General features: G+C 35.9%; 1 protein-coding gene across 1 annotated transcript; it reads right to left on the reverse strand.

Moving 5' to 3' along the window:
* Nucleotides 1–1,547: 1,547 nt before the first annotated feature.
* On the reverse strand, nucleotides 1,548–22,571 carry LOC131934643 (calmodulin-A-like). The gene is made up of 7 exons (XM_059290712.1): nucleotides 22,298–22,571; nucleotides 17,134–17,469; nucleotides 12,685–12,721; nucleotides 7,451–7,594; nucleotides 6,570–6,663; nucleotides 5,202–5,350; nucleotides 1,548–1,947 (listed from the first exon to the last, which is right to left on the reverse strand). The coding sequence occupies exons 2-7, from the start codon at nucleotides 17,134–17,136 to the stop codon at nucleotides 1,919–1,921; spliced, it is 456 nt and encodes a 151-aa protein (XP_059146695.1). The 5' UTR covers nucleotides 17,137–17,469; nucleotides 22,298–22,571; the 3' UTR covers nucleotides 1,548–1,918.
* Between the last annotated feature and the right edge of the window lie 623 nt (nucleotides 22,572–23,194).

Genomic DNA, 23,194 nt, shown 5'->3' on the forward strand with positions numbered 1-23,194 from the left:
ATACTTCATCGCACTGGCAATCAAACCACAAAGCAATTATCTTACACTAATCTAATTAACCTTCGTCCACAATTCACCACATCACAACACCTCAGCGCCTATAGAAGAACCGCCTCACAAGATGAAAGAAGTTGATTCAAGACTTGAAGTAGAATATCTTTGATAAAGTGTAGCGTGCACTATCACACAGCGAGATCGGCATTAATTACGCTAACAGTGCGCAACAAATGATTCGTGTTTGTCAAAACATATTTTTTTTATTCCTGAAATAATCGATGTATTCATGTTCGATTGATGCGGTCATTATTTATTTTTCCCATTTTTTTTTTCTTTTAAAGAACGATAACAGTACAACATTTGGGTGGTAAAAAAATAAAATAAAAACACAAGATAACATTATTTTGATTTTGTAGTTGCCAACACCCCCATCCCACTCTTTTTCCCCCCACAACACGAACGATTACTCCAAGAGCTTTGTTATGAGGCGGACGGAAGTGATGAAAAACGCGTTTGCCAAACCGGAAACATGTACACGCCATTAATATTTCCCCCCACGTGGTTTAGTCTAAATACCGACTAATCAATGCAATGTGTTGTGTTTTTTTTCTACCGCTCTGCCCCCCCCCCCCCCCCCCTCAACCAATCACAATCAATTAGAGTAAACATTAAGACCAAACAGGTTTTTTGTTCTTGTTCTATTTTAGGCATAGCATGAACTGACAATGAATAGATTGTATTAGTGTTTGGTTTGGTTGGCCGGCATGGAAGGGGAGATAATGAAGATCATTTGGCGACCTAATCGATAACAGCTTCCACGAGAAATTACGTACATCACTGTACAAATAGGATGGGCACATCAAACAGGCCAATTCGATAGTTTATATTGCGTATATATTTATACATTCATACTAGCAAGCATGCATTATATATATATATATATATATATATATATATATATATATATATATATATATATATATATATATATATATAGATATATATAAATATATATATATATATATATATATATGTATATGTATATATATATATATATATACATATATATGCCCCTATATACATATATATATGTATATGTATATATATATATATACATATACATATATATATGTATATAGGGGCATATATATGTATATATATATATACATATACATATGTACATCATATACGTACATCATTGTACAAATAGGATGGGCACATCAAACAGGCCAATTCGATAGTTTATATTGCGTATATATTTATACATTCATACTAGCAAGCATGCATTATATATATATATATATATACATATATATGCCCCTATATACATATATATATGTATATGTATATATATATATATATATATATATATATACATACATATATATGCCCCTATATATATATATATATATATATATATATATATATATATATATATATATATATATATATATATATATACATATATATATATATATATATATATACATATATATATATATATATATATATATATATATATATATATATATATATATATATATATATATATATATAACTGTCTGTGTGTTACTTTGTGTGGCCTACTGTGTGTATATATGAATGTCTCTACACTAAGAGAAACAATATAAAAAATCTTGATGGCTGTTTCCATAAATTACAAATGTATAAATTTAATTAAAACTGTACAGTTGACAAAAAAACTGTGTTAAAAATTCCAAATATACATATAGAGAGATAGAGAGCTATTCGAAATTGGGAAAATATGTCCATTGCACATTAGAGTTGCACTTTAAAAGGGTGGAATATACATGTTCATGAAACAAAAATATACAAATACGAATAAAGGAAACCTAAACATGAATGTTTCAAAAATAGAATGAATCGTTATTCTTGAGCATGTACGGGGAGAGAACTGGTGCTACGTTGTCTTCATCATAGTAACAAATTCTGAAAGAAATGTAACGTAAAGTGGTTTTAATGGATTATGTAAGACTGACTCGGAGGGGGGGGGGGGGGGGGAATTTGGATTATGTGATGCAATATAAAAATGGCACATATCGTTGTAGCTATGTAGACAAAATGTATTATTACAATTTACGATGCCAAAGTAGATACAGGGACACAATATAGCGTTTGAAAAGACAGAGTAGTTTTAACCTTGCGGGATCCGAACCCACTACTCCACACGGCATAGCTTCGCCCCGTCCACTGTAGTATTAGTAAACAGTGTTTCTTTCAGATTTTTTTTCTCCGGAATGGGGGGGGGGGGGGGGTTGAAAAGGCGGGGTGTTGGAGAGCGACACTTGAATTATAAAAAATTTCCGGGGGGGGGGGGGACACTGGTAAAAGTGGTAAAAGTATATTTTTTCTATATAAATTCTATTTTATTTGGGAGGGGGTTAGTGTTGGGTCGGTAGACATTCTTCAAGGGTGGTGTCTCCCCCTCCCATCCCCCCCCCCCCCCGTAGAGCTGCCTGAAAGAAACACTGCTTGTGAGATTACCGTCACGGTTTAGAAAATGCTTATTACTAGATGTATTCGGACAAAAAAAAATTAAATGAGGGGCAATTTTTGTTTGTTTCATTTTTTTTTTTGGGGGGGGGGGGGGTGGGGGGGGGGGTGTGTGGATTGGGTGAGTTGGGGGGAGGAGTAAAGTGGATTAATACATAGGGTGCGGACATAGTGGCTGCTTAGTACTTTAATTTCTATCAGAACTTTACTGGTTATTGTTCTGTTTATTGTTCTTTAGTTGACAACAACAATCTTGTCAAAACAAAAAACCGGACCGTGTCGGTTCTGTGAGGATCGTGTGCGGGGTTTTTTTTTTAACCGGATCACAACAAACCTTTCCAGACGCGACCAAGCGTGGCCTGACGTGATTCCAGCCTGCCGGAACAAGTCTGGGATTAGTCAGGGAACCCAGGTCACGGGTGGGTGAACACGACGTGAATAGGGGCCGTCTATTTTAATCATGCTGCTTCATACGGGGTGGGGGTAATAGGGGGGGGGTAGTTTCTGTGCGATGGAGGTAAATGGGTCAAAGGTGTATGAGGTAAGTGGTATCAAGACACCGAGGAACTATTTTCTTGTCTCAGGGGTAAGGGTTGTCCGCTTCAGAGGGGGGACGATTCTAGAACAATTGGTGTCTCTTGTGTTTCATTCCTTGTTGGGGGTGGGGGTGGGGGAAGGGAAGAAGGTTGTACCACCTGCTTATCTCATGGTCTTCTGTATATTTTTTTAATAATCCCCTCATTCCCTAATTTCTACAACTTAATCCCTAATCCCACTCATTCCCTTGTATTGTTCCGCCCCTTTACTCCACTCTACTGTACCCAATCAAGTGTATATGTCCGTCATGCCCCATTGAGAATGGGTGTGTGTGTATGCGTGTGTGTATGCGTGTGTGTAAGCGTGTGTGTGTGTGTGTTTACGTTTCACAAAAAGATTGACCCCAGGACTCAAAAATCTGTCTTTTGCTAACACCAATGAATGTCAGGTACTGATTAAAGCTGAGTGAACTCTACCGTCAGAGTGGGGTATTAGATATGTTCAGCTCAGTGGTTCTCACACAGTTCTCGTTGTTTGCGCTTGATCGAGCAGAGCAAACAAAGAGCAGGGACATAGCATTACTTACAAAGACATATAAGAAACGGACAACTCACTACTATATAGTGACAAGTTTAACATTACTCTCCATGTAACTACACAGATGTGATTGAATTGTACAAGGCTTATCCCCACCTACACTTAACTAAAGCAACTTTTACAATCCAACATTTGCTGGAAAGCTGATTTATTAGCCACCCAGCTTTATGTTCCACCCATCATTATAATCCTAATTTCTACTAGATCTAGTATACCACCCATCATTACAATCCTAATTTCTACTAGATCTAGTATACCACGCATCGTTATTATCCTAATTTCTACTAGATCTAGTATACCACCCCTCATTATAATCCTAATTTCTACTCGATCTAGTATACCACCCATCATTATAGTCCTAATTTCTACTACATCTAGTATACCACACATAATTGTAATCCTAATTTCTACTACATTTAGTATACCACCCTCATTATAATCCTAATTTCTACTAGATCTAGTATACCACCCTTCATTATAATCCTAATTTCTACTAGATCTAGTATACCACCCATCATTATAATCCTAATTTCTACTAGATCTAGTGTACCACCCATCGTTATAATCCTAATTTCTACTACATCTAGTATACCACCCATCATTATAATCCTAATTTCTACTCGATCTAGTATACCACCCATCATTATAATCCTAATGTCTACTAGATCTAGTATACCACCCTCATTATAATCCTAATTTCTACTAGATCTAGTATACCACCCATCATTATAGTCCTAATTTCTACTAGATCTTGTATACCACCCATCGTTATAATCCTAATTTCTACTAGATCTAGTATACCACCCATCATTATAATCCTAATTTCTACTAGATCTAGTATAGCACCCATCGTTATAATCCTAAGTTCTACTAGATCTAGTAAAGCACCCATCGTTATAATCCTAATTTCTACTAGATCTAGTATACCACCCCTCATTATAATCCTAATTTCTACTAGATCCAGTATACCACCCTACCATGTTTTCCCCTCAGTACTGTATCTTTTATTTCTCCTATGCTAGTCCATTCCCATTGTTAGTGTATCCCCTCATCAATAGAATGTGTATTTCTCCACAACCATTTTATTTCTTTATCATCAGATTCTTCCAGGCATCTCTTCTGGGGAAAAGTCTACCCCCTGCCCCACGAAATGGAATCTATATAGAAATTTACATACTTTACCAGTGTCCCATTCCCCCCCCCCCCCCCCTCCCCCACGGAAAAACAAGTCCGCCCCCCCCCCCCCCATCTTAAATTTCAAGTGCCTCCCACCCCGGAGAATATAGTCAGAAAGAAACACCGATTATCATTTTAACCCATCAACACTTATACGCATCTACCGCTAGAAATCCACCGTCCTCCACCGCCCTCCACCGTCCTCCACCGCCCTCCACCTACCGTTGAAATCCACCGCCCTCCACCGCCCTCCACCTACCGTTGAAATCCACCGCCCTCCACCGTTATCCACCGTCCTCCACCGCCCTCCACCGCCCTCCACCTACCGTTGAAATCCACCACCCTCCACCTACCGTTGAAATCCACCACCCTCCACCTACCGTTGAAATCCACCTTCCTGTCCCCGTTGACGTCCGCCTCTCTGATCATCTCGTCGAGCTCCTCGTCCGTCACGTTCTCACCCAGGGTCGACATGACCCGCTTCAGTTCTTCTGCTGCGATGTAACCTTTGCCCTCCTTGTCGAACACCCTGTTCAAGGTCAAGGTCGTTAGTTGGCGTTGTGTATCAAGCAGCAGAGGTTACGCTAAGTAACGTTAGTACCGGCAAATACAATACCCTAATCAAGTTTTATAACGGCAAAAACAATACCCTAGGTAAATTTTGTTACGGCAAAAACAATCACCTAAGCAAATTTTGTAACTGCAAAAACGATACCCTAAGCAGCTTGTGTACCGGCAAATACAATACCCTAAGCAAATTTTGTACTGGCAAAAACAATACTCTAAGCAAATTTTGTAACGGCAAAAACAATACTCTAGGCAGCTTTTATAACGGCAAAAAAATACTTTAAGCGTCTTTTATGCATCCTTAATGCTAACTCTAGACTTGTATCTATTCCCAACCCTTGCCTTAAACCAACGTAAGCATCAATAAAAGACAAACTACACAAGAACTAGTATTGCCCTTGTAAACTTATTTACACAAAAGAGGCCCAACATAAAATGTCAGCAGCAATTACCAACTAAAAAGAAACAGCTCGTTTTATTGTTAACTGTAAATACGCGACCACGTGATTATGTTGACCCAATTAGCGCTTTGTAAAAAAAAGTTCTCTGATGATAATTGACGTACTTAAGATCTCGTTTCTAGTTTTACAGTTTTAATGGCGCTTTGATCTAAGTGGTTAGGTTGGAAAATATAGTTCTTTAAAATAGTTCTCTCAAATGAGCTTAATAAAGAACGCAGTAAATAAATTTACTGAAATGTTTCTTAGATGAGCTCAATAAGGAAAACTAAAATTTACTGAAATGTTTCCCAAATGAACTTAATAAACAACACGGTAAACAAATGTACTGAAATGTTTCCCAAAAGAGCTTAATAAAGAACACAGTCAACACATTTACTGAAATGTTTCCCGAATGAGCTGAATAAAGAAAACACAAATTTACTGAAATGTTTCCCTAATGAGCTAATAAAGAACACAGTCAATAATTTACTGAAACATTTCCCAAATGAGCTTAATAAAGAACACAGTCGACAAATGTTGCTCTAATGAGCTTAACAAAGAACACAGTCAACAAAAAATTTACTGAAAGTTTCCCTAATGAGCTTAACAAAGAACACAGTCAACAAAAAATTTACTGAAATGTTTCCCTAATGAGCTTAACAAAGAACACAGTCAACAAAAAATTTACTGAAATGTTTCCCTAATGAGCTTAATAAAGAACACAGTCAACAAAAAATTTACTGAAATGTTTCCTTGATGACTTCGTCTGGGTCAGCCAAGCTCATGACCTTGCCCATCATGTCCATGAACTCTTTGAACTCCACGGTGCCGTTACCTGGGTAATCAAGAAAGGGAAATGACGTCACTGACCTCTACGTGCAACGACATTCACAATAACCATGTGGAAGGGGGCGGGGGAAGAGAGAGGAGGGAAGCGATATTCAGGGAAGCTTTGTGTAAACTTAAAATATTTTGAAATTTCGCTTGCGGGAGAAAGTCAGAAATTGAAGCGAAGGTTGTCGCTGGATGGTGCCAAACAGGGTTGAATGTTCTAACCAGGTCATATGTAGGTCACGGAGTATCCAAGGGTTACAAGAAAAATGTAAAAATTGAATGCTAATGTTTTGTTGACATTTGGATGATCATGTGTTTTCATCTGTTTTTTTTTTAAATATCTGTTTATAGAATTTAAGTTTGTATTGAGTATCTCTTTATAGAATCCAGGTTTGTATTGAGTATCTCTTTATAAAATATAGGTTTGTATAGAGTATCTAAAGGTTTCAGATATAAATCTGTACAAACTAAATGGAAAAACCATATTTTTAAAGGGAGAGAATTATAGGTTTGTCGGAAGGGGGCGGGGGTAGGCTTGGCAGTTAACTTAGAAAGAACTAATATATTTTATAGATATATAAAGATACAGGTGGCACTATATGATGAGATATCTCTATATACAAACACACATATCACACATATCACACACACACACATATATATATATATATATATATATATATATATATATATATATATATATATATATATATAATATTTACTTTTTGTATATATAGATATATTAGTATATGTGTGTTAAACCATAGGAAAAAGTTCCAACCCCGTACCATCAGTGTCAGCCTCTGCTATCATCCTCTCCAAATCCGCCTGTGTGTGCTTATGTCCCAGAGATTGCATGATTATACCAAGTTCGGTGGCAGTTATCTGCCCGTCGCCATCCTTGTCAAAAAGAGCAAATGCCTCTTTGAACGCTGAAACATGAGGGGTGGGGTTGGGGGTAAGTTTAAATTAGCATTTTGAAAGGTTGGAATTTGGAATCTCGTAGTGGGAAAATATAAACTCCTATTACACCACTTTTTGTTCAAGTAAGTTTTTATGTAAAACTCAGTGTGTATATGATAAAACTCTCTTATAACTAAATAATAAAGCGACCCTATAATATTAATTTACAAAGCGTAAATTCTAAAGAAAAAAACATTTTGAACAAACAAAAATATTCAGTACGTCAAGTTACTATCGACGCAGGAATGTTGTCAGAAAACTACGTTGGGAAAATTTTCGAGGTATAAACATGAGTTCCTGTAGAATTAACGTTTGGCTTACAATTTTATTAAACAAAAGCAACTAATTAAGCAGAGCGGACCTGTTTATATGACACCTGTATTGATTATTATCTGAACAAGATCGTTCCATTATCGCATAGAAGATTAGAGGAATATAAGAGCCTATTGATTTGGTGAGATCTAACATTTAGGTAGCGCTGAACGCGGTCAGTGAAATGTAAAGATAGGAACAATACGAATCAGCGGTGGAACTTCTTGTGGTACTCAATGGAGACGTCATAGGGCTTGTGGACGGAGCTAAGGACGTGTTGACGTCATACAGGGCTAAGGACGTGTGGACGTCATACAGTGCTAAGGACGTGTGGACGTCACATGGTGCTAAGGACGTGAGTACGTCACATAGTGCTAAGGACGTGTGGACGTCATACAGAGCTAAGGACGTGTGGACGTCACATGGTGCTAAGGACGTGTGGACGTCACATGGTGCTAAGGACGTGTGGACGTCACATGGTGCTAAGGAAGTGGGGGACGTTACACAATGCTAACGATTTGAGGACGTCACACAGTGCTAAGGACGTGTGGACGTCACATGGTGCTAAGGACGTGTGGACGTCACACAGTGCACAATTTGCGTACCAAGCAAGGGAATTTTTCTTGCCGACCCTACACGTATAACATTATGCAACTTTTTTACCATCCTTTCTAATATTCTTCTCCACATCACCTTTCCAACTACCAGTAATGCATGCACCACACCATTCACAACATCCATCCATGTTTTTTCTGAACTTTTCCGTTTTTATTCCAGTTTTTCTCAATATTTTCACGTCTTTTTACTGACCCTATGCTCTTTTTTGGGCTTTTCTTTTATTTTTTTCTAAATCCTTGTGGATTCCATGATATACTTTGTCTTTATCCTTCTGTATACCATGATATGCCTTGTCTGGAAATACGTGTTAGCGGTTTCCTTAAAGTGTGGCCTGTCCATCCCTACTCTCTTCTCCGAATGTATAGTACCCCTGGGATTTGTCCTGTCCTTTCCCATACTACTATGTTAGCTACTTATCGCATAGTTTAAGGGAATCTTTCTAAAAAGCAATCTTAAATTCAACGAGGGTGTTATATAGCATTGCTCCGTGAAGCCAGCCTACCCTATATTAAGTAACATAAACAATAGTTTAACCAATAATATAACCAATGGTTCAACCAATAGCATAACCACTAGTTCAACCAATAACATAACCACTAGCTCAACCAATAACATAACCAATAACATAACCACTAGTGCAACCAGTAACATAACCACTAGCTCAACCAATAACATAACCTATACTTCAACCAATAACATAACCAATAACATAACCACTAGTGCAACCAGTAACATAACCACTAGTTCAGCCAATAACATAACCAATACTTCAACCAATAACATAACCAATAGTTCAACCAATAACATAACCACTAGCTCAACCAATAACATAACCAATAGTTCAACCAATAGCATAACCAATAGTTCAAACAATAACATAACCTATACTTCAACCAATAACATAACCAATATTTCAACAAATAACATAACCACTAGTTCAGCCAATAACATAACCAATACTTCAACCAATAACATAACCAATAGTTCAACCAATAACATAACCTCTAGTTCAAACAATAACATAACCAATAGTTCAACCAATAGCATAACCAATAGTTCAAACAATAACATAACCTATACTTCAACCAATAACATAACCAATATTTCAACAAATAACATAACCAATAGTTCAACCAATAACATAACCACTAGTTTAACCAATAACATAACTAATAGTTCAACCAATAACATAACCAATAGTTCAACCAATAACATAACCAATAGTTCAACCAATAACATAATCAATACTTCAACCCATAACATAACCAATAGTTCAACCAATAACACAACCAATAGTTCAACCAATAACATAACCACTAGTTCAACCAATAACATAATCAATACTTCAACCCATAACATAACCAATAGTTCAACCAATAACACAACCAATAGTTCAACCAATAACATAACCACTAGTTCAACCAATAACATAACCAATAGTTCAACCAATAACATAACCAATAGTTCAACCAATAACATAACCAATAGTTCAACCAATAACATAACCAATAGTTCAACCAATAACATAACCAATAGATAAGCCACCGTTACCCACTTGGTGCTAATACAGCTTTCATGGAATAAAGCCTCTAATCCACTCACATAATTTAGTTGATTGCATAACACTGGACTATGGTATGGGAAATGAGTTCACTGTCATGCTGGTCTGTCTTTTTAAATAGGATTTAGTTGTGTAGACGATGGCCTACGTTCTATTAAAAAATTGTGAGTAGTGCACGATCTATTAGTGAGATGTGGGTAAGATCTATGACAACGTTTGTCACTGAGAATTACTTAGATCCATGCCTACGTTTTATCATTGACAGTTAATTAGATTCATGCCTACGTTTTATAATGTAGAATGATATAGATCTATACGTTTTATCTTTGGGAGTTGCTTATATCCATGCCTACGTTTCATAATTGAGAGTTGCTTAGATCTATGCCTACCTTTCAACATTTAGAGTTGCATAGATCTATGCCTACGTTTCATAATTGAGAGTTACTTAGATCCATGCCTACGTTTTACCATTGAGAGTATCTGAGAGCCATGCCTACGTTTCATCATTGTGAGTTGCTTAGATCCATTGCTTCGTTTCATAATTGAGGATTGTTTAGATCCATTGCTTCGTTTCATAATTGAGGATTGTTTAGATCCATTGCTTCGTTTCATAATTGAGGATTGTTTAGATCCATTGCTTCGTTTCATAATTGAGGATTGCTTAGATCCATTGCTTCGTTTCATAATTGAGGATTGTTTAGATCCATTGCTTCGTTTCATAATTGAGGATTGCTTAGATCCATTGCTTCGTTTCATAATTGAGGATTGTTTAGATCCATTGCTTCGTTTCATAATTGAGGATTGTTTAGATCCATGCCTACGTTTCATAATTGTGCGTTGCTTAGATCTATACCTACGTTTAATAATTGACAGTTGCGTAGCTCCATGCCCACGTTTCATCATTCAGTGTTGCTTAGCTCCATGCCTACGTTTCATCATTGAGAGTTGCTTAGATCTCAGCAACGATTGAAGTAGATTTCCCCCATTCAACCGGGTAGGTTGAGATCAACTTTCCCAGTTCGCTACTGATCTATTCGCTGGTTACGTGATAATAACCTTGTTCCACTTGAGCGAATGTTCTGACAACCGATTCACGACAATCTAATGCCGGCCTAACAGCGAGGATGGGCTGGTATGAATGGCGTCTATCTGTTGCCATGGTGATCAATGCTTCCGAAAATATCTCAAATTTTTTTTTAAAGCTCTTTATATGTGCATTTTTTAAATCAAACGTTTACCTTATTTTTTATGATGTTCGTTAGTATTTATTTATTTTTTTATATTTTTAAGAAATTTAAATTTGAAATCTAAAAGCTGGACAGAAATATGAAAACTTAGATGGAAATTAAAAAAAAAAATGTTATGCTGAATATTAGACAAGTTTAGTAGTTTGAGGTTGTAATTATGAAAATGCTTATAATTAGTGATGTACGATTAAACATATTTTGTGAAAGTGGACGCTATTTTTCATACAATAAAATATTGATTTTTTTGTTTTTTTTACGTTAAACCTCCATTTGAATGTCTTTTCTCAATCTATAAATGATGTTTTATGGATTATCTGAAGTCGGTTATGTAGTAATCATAGTTTTATATTCCACGACGTAATTCTTTACTCAAGAGTATTTCTTCAACCCACACAGCCATTAACCCTATACATTTTAACCAAATTTCTAATTTCATTCCAGTTACTAACTATGGTACGGCTAACCGAAGAGTGTTTTTATCACAACCAAACTTGTACAGCCTTCATTAGTAGTTCGATACACAAATGGGTCAATACCCAGGCGCTCTCGTGTGTGTAGATACACATTAAATACCCAGTTTTGTGACGTTATCTGCCCCTTTGATCAGGACGTGGCAGAAGTGCTTTATCATGAAGGTGAGGAGGGGGGGGGGGGAGGGGGGGGGGGAGAATGATAATTTAAGTGGTTCAGTGGGTCGAGAGTTCAAGGTTGAAGGTAGACTAGTAAACAAATAAGATCTGAACTAATGAATGATGTCTTTAGAATTAAGCTTCTTAAAATTCAGTAGAGAGATAGATAAATCTTACTTTAAGTAAACAAACAAGATCTTAACTAATGAATGATGTCTTTAGAATTAAGCTTCTTAAAATTCAGTAGAGAGATAAATCTTACTTTAAGAAAACAAACACGATTTTTTAAAACTAATGAATGATGTCTTTAGAATTAAGCTTCTTAAAATTCAGTAGAGTGATAGATAAATCTTACTTTAAGTAAACAAACAAGATCTGAATTAATGAATGAAAACTTTAGAATAAACCTTTAAGTCAATAGAGAGATAGATAAGTCTTATTTTAAGTAAACAAACAAGTTCTTAACTAATGAATGATGTCTTTAGAATTAAGCTTCTCAAAAGCCAGTGGAGGGATCAATGTCTTACTTTAAGTAAACAAACAAGATCTTAATTAATTAATGAATTTAGATATAAGTTTCTAAAAGTCAGTAGAGAGATAGATAAATCTTAAGTAAATATACACGATCATATTTAATGAATGAAATCTTCTGAATTATGTTTCAAGTCACTAGAGAGATCGATAAAACTTACTTTGTATTTGTTCAGCCGAAAACTTGTATTTGCTTGCCTGGGGACAATGATATAAAATCGTTACAAGGTGGGAATGGTACAACAGTGTGGGACACATGTAGGTATAACATTATGGGACACATGTAGGTACAACATTGTGGGACACATGTAGGTACAACATTGTGGGACACATGTAGGTACAACATTGTGGGACACATGTAGGTACAACATTGTGGGACACATGTAGGTACAACATTGTGGGACACATGTAGGTACAACATTGTGGGACACATGTAGGTACAACATTGTGGGACACATGTAGGTACAACATTGTGGGACACATGTAGGTACAACATTGTGGGACACATGTAGGTACAACATTGTGGGACACATGTAGGTACAACATTGTGGGACACATGTAGGTACAACATTGTGGGACACATGTAGGTACAACATTGTGGGACACATGTAGGTACAACATTGTGGGACACATGTAGGTACAACATTGTGGGACTAATGACTTAATAAAATGTAGGTACAACATTGTGGGACACATGTAGGTACAACATTGTGGGACACATGTAGGTACAACATTGTGGGACACATGTAGGTACAACATTGTGGGACACATGTAGGTACAACATTGTGGGACACATGTAGGTACAACATTGTGGGATAATTGTAGGTACAACATTGTGGGACACATGTAGGTACAACATTGTGGGATAATTGTAGGTACAACATTGTGGGACACATGTAGGTACAACATTGTGGGACACATGTAGGTACAACATTGTGGGACACATGTAGGTACAACATTGTGGGACTAATGTAGGTACAACATTGTGGGACACATGTAGGTACAACATTGTGGGATAATTGTAGGTACAACATTGTGGGACTAATGACTTAATAAAATGTAGGTACAACATTGTGGGACTTATGACTTAATAAAATGTAGGTACAACATGGATGACTTCATGAAATAAAATGGTACACTATTATGAGTCAGTTGACTTAATCAAATAGAATAGGTAAAATAATTATGGGATAGGTGACTTAACCAAGCTACACAAATTTCTGTCACTGGTTAAGGTTGAAGGTTTAAGGTCAAGGTAAAACTTAACATGAATTTTAAACTGGTTGAGGGTAACATATATTTTGCGTAACGGTTTAAGTTTAGGTTTAGTTTTTAGAATGTGTTTAGAATAATGATGTATATTAACACCCACGGATACACATCAAAATAAAGACTGTGTTTACTGTCGCTTGACATCTAAGATTATATCCTAATTCGTTTAACCTGGGGAGCGAATTGACTTATCATTAACATAGTTTCCCATGACGTATGGAGCAGATACAGTTTCAGTGACCTCGGCATGCAGGAGGATAGCGTGGTCAGCACGATGTCCAGCCGCCTTACTTTCTTTGAGTCAGGTACTTATCAAAGCTGGGTTGACTCAGACACGTTCTACAGACTCGAGTTCATTGCCTTATGACGCCATTAATTAGTTCAAACGGTCTAATTTTTCAAACACAAAATAATGTTTTATATTACAATTCGTTTCTTTAAATATGACGCCAAATTAATTGGGAAGCAAGTAATTAATTTAAATCGTTTTAATCAATGCCTCGCGACAATTAATATCTAATCACGTTTAACTACCAAACTTCCAATAGAATAAAATTATGTTGCATTTGTATCCTTATCTAATTAATAATTCACAAGGAAAACTTAATTCAATTAAAAATCGAATACATTAGGAATACTTAAGTTAATTAAAAGTCTATTTCCGTCCTATCTTCCACGTATTGATTTAAAAAAAAAAAATTAAAATCAATAAGGTTAACTTAATCGATCACTGATGTTTACAGTTTATGTCCGTGTGTGTTGGAAGCCTGAGGGTACAGTGAGGTCTAAGGACAGACACGGTTGAGTGAGTTTGGGATATAAATAGTTCTTGATTTATTTAGATGTTTGGGATTTTTATGTCGATGTAAATAACATGATGTATGTTGTAGTTAAATCTAACATATTTATTTTATGAAGGGAACAGATCACATATACATTGATTCTGTTGTAGCTACATAGCATATAAAATGTGTCTGATAAGCTACATCCAACAAAAAGATAAATGGTGTCTTAGCCACATAACACTAGGGATATGTTGTGTCTTCCTATCATAGCAGCAACCAAACGCACCTAACACAGAAATATACATTCTCAATCCATATTAATGTAGGCATGTACCTCATTTTAAATGGGAGGAAATTGTATGCAGTTAGATAATTATATTGTTGCTTTTAAAAAAAATAATTAATATTGAATTTTTTGATAATATTAAAATATAAAATCATATTAAAATCTAAAATATTCCGTAAGATAATTAATTTTAAAGATGGCTTTGAATGTATTAAGTTAATTATTTTCTCAATCGCAATACTAATTAGTGGTTTAGTTATTGCGATGACTTGGTGTAGAGGCCGTGTTGAGAGATTTGCTTCCCTTGACTTCAAGTGTAGACGGCCATTTTGGTAGCGTGACGTATATTTAATTACCTGAGTGCCTGGTCAAGTGGAAGTGTACACGAGGAAGATGGAGGGGGGTGGGGTGGGGAGGGGTTAATCCAGTACAGTACCTCAGGCAGTAATCTCAAGAAGTGAGAGGTTCAGTTGGCAGCAATGGTAGATAGTTGTTGCTGTGTGTTTGTCAGTGTGTGTGTGTAGGAATGTTTGTGTGTGTGTTTGAGTGAATACTCGCATATATGAATGAAGGACTGAGACAGTGGGTGAGTGTGCGTGTGTGTGTGTGTGTGCGTTAGAGAGAGAGAGAGAGAGAGTCTATCAGCGTGAATGATTGTTTGTGTGCGTAAAAGAGTATATTATATCTATAACAGATAATGAAAGAGAATTGATATGTATGAATCTTAAGCTAACAGTACAGGAATGAGAAACGTTATTTGTGAATCTGGAGTTATTGTACAGTGACCTTTTAACTCCTAAATTGCATCTTATGCAGGTGTTGCTGACTAAACTATGTGATGGTGGATGTTGATTGGCCCATATTTCAAATGTCGATTAGTCCATATTTTTAATGCTGATGAGCCCATATTTCAAATGTTGATTAACCCATATTTTAAAAGCAGGTCAGCACATATGCTGTTGATTTGCAAAGTGTTAGAAATATTTACTCACATTTTTTTTTCAAAACGTTTTAATTAACGTCACCTGCTAGTTGTATAAATAAAGTCATAAAAATAATTATCTCTGTAACGAAGCAGGAAGAGCAGTGTACAACAAGTTTGTTAATTAGCCTTCATCTTACTGAACCCACCACACGTCTTGAGACATGTCTGCAGCAGTGGTGAAGTTGGAGTTGGAACGTAGTTTAGAAATGAGTAGAACAGGAAGTAGATTTTAGAGCTTTTTGATGATTTGTGTTTTAGATAAGCGTAGGCTTAACTTAGTAAATGTAATGTGGTTTAACTGTGTTTAGTTTGTATGTGTTGTTGTGAGGAATTGTTGAAGATATGTGGTATGGAATGTATGGGTTAGAAATGTATTAGATGACGGTGTTTTTCTAAATGTGCTGTAATGTGAATGGTTTGTTTATGGTTTTAAAGATGTGATGTAGTTGATATGTTTTGTTAGTGATGTTGATGTTGGTGAAAAGATGAATGGTGTTGGATTTGTATTTTAGTGAAGTATTACAAAAGGTATGGAAGTTAGGTGTGTGTGATATAATGTCACATACCTTTAGAGATTTATATAACAGAAAATATGTAATTTAGGTATGTGATATAAAGTCACATACCTTTAGAGATTTATATAACAGAAGATTATGTAATTTAGATATGTGATATAAAGTCACATCAGATTTATGTAACAGAATATAAGTAATTATATGATATAAAGTCACATATCTTTACAGAATTAAATAACAGAATATATGTAATTAAGGTGTGTGATATAATGTCACATATGTTAATATAACATAAGATATGTAATTACTTTAAAGTTGTGAGCTAGAGGGACATATTTTTCTACATTACGTAACAGAATATATGTTATTGAGATATGTAGTATAGGGCGACATATTTTAGATATTTGTTTTTCAAAGGGTATCTAATTTTGTGATGTGTTTTTGAGGTATATGTGTTTCAGCTTCTCAAATCATCAGCCTACCTAAGCTCAGCAGCTTAAACCTTGCAGCACTAACTGCTTTATATTTGAACTACAGTGACTAAAAACATTAAACTTTACCCCATCTCAACCCCCCCCCCCCCTCCCCCCCCCCTCCCCCACACACACCTCTCACCCCCTACCTCCCAATCCCCTCACCCTCTATCCAAATTTCACTTAACTTAAATGTCTCCATAGTACTCATTTATTATTTTCTACGACACAGTCCTCGTGATAATTAATTACACTAATGAACACGTGAAATATAAAAAAAGCAAGACTACTCACCATAATCTGATATAATTACGTCCCTTTACATGTAAAACTCCTTGGTGCAGATTACGTCCCTTTACATGTAAAACTGCTTGGTCCTGATGATTTCCCTTTACATGTAAAATCTTTAGTTGGTCCCGGTGTGAGAAACAAAATCCACAAAAATCCAACAATTATCCTCAAAAAACCAGGCCGAAAATATAAATGCCCGGTTTATCTTGTCTGTGTAGAATACCTTGAACCACGTGACAACCTGCCGTGTGACGTCAGTATATCCCGAGAAGTCAGATAGCAAGATGGCTGACAGGGTTTATTTTCAGCGTGTCAGGCTTTTTAAAACCTGTCGGAAACCTAGGAGAAAGAGAAGGGGGTGGAAGGGGGTATGTTTTAGGGATTATAAGTCTGGAAAATTCTAGAAAATTGACTCGTTAAAATATTTACAATAGCGCGCGAGGTTTGAGTGGCAGACGGGAGCGGAAAGAGTGGTCATGTGACCGTGTTAGGTAATAGCTCGGGGATGGGGAGGTCTTGTTTAGGGGTGGGGTGATGGGGGATGGTTTATTTGGTAAATTATGTGTGATAATGTGTGGTGATGTATGATGTTTTATTTGGTAAATGATGTGTGATGTTTTATTTGGTAGATGATGTGTGATGTTTTATGATGTGTGATGTTTTATTTGGTAGATGATGTGTGATGTTTTATGATGTGTGATGTTTTATTTGGTAGATGACGTGTAATGTTTTATTTGGTAGATAATGTGTGATGTTTTATTTGGTAGATGGTGTGTGATGTTTTATTTGGTAGATAATATGTGATGTTTTATTTGGAAGATGATGTGTGATGTTTTATTTGGTAGATGATGTGTGATGTTTTATTTGGTAGATAATGTGTGATGTTTTATTTGGTAGTTGATGTGTGATGTTTTATTTGGTAGTTGATGTGTGATTTTTATTTGGTAGATGATGTGTGATGTTTTATTTGGTAGATGATGTGATGTTTTATTTGGTAGATAATGTGTGATGTTTTATTTGGTAGATGATGTGTGATGTTTTATTTGGTAGATAATGAGATGTTTTATTTGGTAGATGATATGTGATGATGTGTGATGTGTGATGATGTGATATGATGCCAGATGATGTCAGATGATGTCAGATGATGTCAGAGCATGTGATGTGGTGTGATGTGAGGTGATGTGATGTGAGGTGATGTGATGTGAGGTGATGTGATGTGAGGTGATATGATATGATGCAAGATGACGTCAGATACTGTGAGATCCACGATTATCTAAACGAGGCTTACGACTACATCACAACAAACTATCATGTTCAGTCTTAAGCTCCTGACCTCTTGACCCATAAATTCCTTAACGAGTGTCCTACCCTGGTTCTAACGTCAAAATGCCCTGCTAACCCCTCGACTGTTTTACATGCAGCCACCATTCTAGTCAGTCAGGGTTCTGATCATTAGACGTGACGGATAGGATCACATAACATGACGGCCGTGATCACGTGACGTGGTGGCTTGGATCACGGATACGATAACATAACCTGACGGCTAGAATCACGTAACGTGACGGCTAGGATCACGTGATGTAACGCCTACAATCACATATCGTGATATCTGACAGAAATGACGTAATCCTTTCAAGTGAAAATCCATAATCCGCGATACAAAAACTTACCCCGACATGCTTCAATGCATTAAAAACAGGCGGGGGTCGTTGAATTAAACCCCCGCACTGGACTAAAAATGTGATTTTATTTTTAGGCTACATTATGATGGCATAAAAACAAAGAATACGATACTGTTTTGATCAGTTCATAATTCCACTTGTTGTCTACGTTGTGATAAAGTCTTTGCGATACTGTCTTTACGATACTAGGTTGAGAACATTGTACAATTCCACTTGCCCGATACTGGGGTAACGATACTGTCGTTACAATACTGTCGTTACGATACTTTCGTTACCATACTGTCTATACCATTATGTCGTCACGATACTGTCGTTACAATATCGATGCTATAATATTGTCGTTACAATTATGGTATTACGATACTATCATAACTGTCATTGAGACTCAGACGCTATGATAAAATCGTTACGATACCGGTCATACGATAGTGTAATCACGATACTTTTGCTACGATCCATCTCGCTTTTCTAGTCGTATTTGCCCTCTAACTCTTTAGAAATCATGCAGGTAGTGTGTTTTTCTTTTTTATTAAATGCATACTTTTGTAGACCTTTAGAACGAACTAGATCTATATCAAGTTTCATTTAAATCTAGAAAAAAAAGTTTCGTTTCTACACTACCTACAACCATCGCAAAGTACATTTATACACTGTTGGTTTGTAAATAAATGTCACCAAACAAAAAAAAAAGTTTATTCGCCTATGGCATGTTTAAAAATATCCCAGTAATCTGATGTTAGATGACCCGAATTTAATTTATAACAATAATATCCCTGTAAACTGGTCTTTTTTACAAGCTTTTATTTAACTATGTCTGTCCTCAGTCTGTATGTTGTCATAGATCGAAAAGTCCGAGCGAAATTTTGGGCACTTCTGACTGATAGATTTGTTTCAAAGTTGGCACGTGGGTTAAGGCATTAAGACAATACAATCTGACATTAAATGTGACTTAATTGGATGCCTAATTTTATGAATTAATTAAAATTGTGTCCAAATTAGTAGGCTGTCTTATCCAACTATTAAGCGCTATTACTATTACGAGCCGACCCGCGGCGTATCATACGCCGCTATTTAGTTGTTTAATTTTCTACTTTAAAGTAATTCATAACTTGTGAATTCGACAGTACCAATGCTGCCAATGAAAATATTTGCTTTAAAACACTATCAGTAGGACGATACCCCCCCCCCACCCTCCTTTCCCCCAACCCCTATCCTACACCTCTCCCCACCCCCGTGAAAGCAGCCTCCTCTTAGTTACCTCCCCTAAGTTTAAAATAGTTTCAAACTAAATTATCTGCCCCTAATAGGCGTCACTAAACCCGGCTGTAAGATTGTAAACATTTAGCGTGAACCACAGCTCACCAGACCATGTAGGGGTATATGCTTAGAGAGGAAGAGAGGGGGCTGCTAGGCGAGCTTACAGCTTGTTTTCTAACGTCTCCAAGAAGAGAATTATATATATACGAGCCGACCCGCGGCCTATCATACGCCGCTATAATTTGTGAATTCGACAGTACCACTGCTGTCACTGAAAATATTTGCTTTAAAACACTATCAGTAAGTCGTTAAGGACGATAACCCCCCCCCCTTCCTTTCCCCCAACCCCTAACCCCCCCCCCCCCCCAATGAAAGCAGCCTCCTCTTAGCTACCTCCCCTAAGTTTAAAATCGTTTCAAACTAAATTATCTGCCCCTAATAGCCGTCACTAAACCCGGCTCTACGATTGTAAACATTTAGCGTGAACCACAGCTCACCAAATTTCCTAGAGAGGAAGAGATGGGACTGCAAGACGCGCTTACTGCTTGTTTTCTAACGTCTCCAAGAAGAGAATTATATATATATATATATATAAATACGCGCGTTATCATGTACGTTAGGTGCGCGATGGTTTTTAGTCATGCAACTCTATTATAAATTTTTAAAACTTTAAGTACTGAAAAAAAGTTCATTAAAAACATTTTAATAACACGCTTTTATGTAATAATGCACTAAATAGTAGCAAATAAATGATTTTCTTTAAATATATAGAAATACACTACTATATAAATAACTATAAAGTTATTTATAGTTTATAGTTATTCTGAATTTAGTCCGGTATATAATATCTCAGTAAATTTATATTTTTTTACCTGAATAAAATCTGTTTTTTAATACATACACAACACTATCCCAGTAAACTGATAATTATTTTTTTTACCTAAATCTACTCTGTGATAAAATATTCAAGTTAAGTTGAATATGTTTACTAAAAATGAATCTGGTATGAATTTCCCCAGTAAACTGATAAGTTAATCAGAATTAAATTTATTACATAATATCCAAGTAAACTGCTATATAATATCGCAGTAACCGTGGTATTTGTTTACTAGAATTAAGTCGGTGAATTTAGTCTGTAGTTGCCGTTCTTGCATCACCCTTAATCCTACAGAATGGGGATATGAATCATGTAAAGATAAGTGGGTAAATGAGGGGGTGGCGTGGGGGTGGGGAGGGGAGGGGGGGGCAGGTAAACAAGAAAGTGGCCAGGTAAACGGTCTAAAAATTCCTTCCAGACTGGGAGATTAAATTTTTTTTTGTTACAGTACTTCCTGATACCAGATGTTTTACGTCGTCTACCCGTTTAACGCTGTAACCCACTCGTTTAGCGCTGTTGTCTGCTCTCTTTGCGCGTTATCGCCATTTAGCGCTGTCTGTATGGGTATAGCGTTATGCATACTGTACGGGGCAGCGTTCATGTGTAATGTCGACCTTCTTTAGGGTGTAGTCTGCTCAATTAACGTTGAGAATATTTGAGTAATTAAAGCTTTATGTCTCCCTATCTCTCTATTCCTCCTTCTCTATCGCTCTCTTTGTCCCTCTTTCTCGATATATATATATATATATATATATATATATATATATATATATATATATATATATATATATATATATACATTTATATAAGTGTGTGTATGTATATATATTTATATGTATGTGTATGTGTGTGTATGTATATATATGTATGTGTATATATATATATATATATATATATATATATATATATATAAGAGATAAACACGTTAAATGCATTCATCTATACAAAACTTAATATACACTCACATACAAATACACGCACACGAATACGCGGACACACACCCACCCACCCACACACACACACACACACACACACACACACACACATATATATATATATATGTATATGTATATATATATATATATATATATATATATATATATATATATATATATATATATATATATATATATATATATATATATATATATATATACTTAGCATAAAGGGCTTGATAAATTGTTTAAATATGTTTGGGATTAAAGCTGTCTGTACATGTTGATTAACGCTAAAAATGTACATAATTATAGTAATATTTAACCAAATTAAAGACGCAAGTAGTCAATGTAACACACATCCACGCAGAAAATTTAAAAAAAAAAAAAAACTTTAAAAGATCAAACGTACTTACTGATTTAGTATTCCAGCAATTAAAGCAAGAAAAATTAAAGTTCCATCGTAACTAGTCAGCACGTCTAAAGAAATCAAGACTGCGAATTCCCTCCGCCTAGACCGTAAAAACAGGTGTAGCCTCAAGAATCCAAAGTTTTATAGACCACCTCAAGAATCAAAAGTCTGTAGACCACGGTATGTCGTACACCGGAGCTGAGCTTAAGCGTAGCCTGCCGTGAAGTATTTTCTGATCGACTATTTTCATTAACACCGCCCCACTCAGGTGGATTCTCTCCCTTGCTACATGTACGTCATTGCTCAGGGGAGGCAAGAAAACTCTTTATCGAAATTTACCTTTTCATATTTGAAAAAAAAAATGCTAGAGAATACGTAAACCAAAAATAGAAAACGAGTAAATCGTGTTATTTTTTTTATCTTTTTTTCTTTATTATTCTAAAGTTATCACATCTTAAATACAACATGAGAAGAATATCGGAGAGAGAAAAATGAAAAAAATTCGGAAAGGTAAGAGTTACCGGAACTCGTAACACAAAACGGCCTATTTCTCTTGTAATAACAATCAATTGGCATTCGATCGATTGTTTGGGTAGGGGAATGTACGGCAGCTCTGATTGATGGGCTCGTTATGGAATTTGATGGTCATTCCGTGAGAAATATAATTCTAAAATTATCGGAATCAGATTTAATTAGTTTTAGCTTGAACTTGACTATATGATTAGATTAGGCTAATAAACAGGTTATAATTCTAGAAAGTATTAATGCATAAAAGAAAGTTATTTGGTGTGAGACAAGACTATAAAATTGCGGGGTTTGACGATGGTCATTCATCTCTTCTCTTTCTTCTTCTTCGTTCTTAATTTAGTATATTATGGAGGATTTAAACAACAAGCCCAAT

Source organism: Physella acuta, unplaced genomic scaffold, assembly GCF_028476545.2.
Source record: "Physella acuta isolate Inbredline_101_S28 unplaced genomic scaffold, ASM2847654v3 ptg000114l, whole genome shotgun sequence".
NCBI classification, from domain to species: Eukaryota; Metazoa; Mollusca; class Gastropoda; family Physidae; genus Physella; species Physella acuta.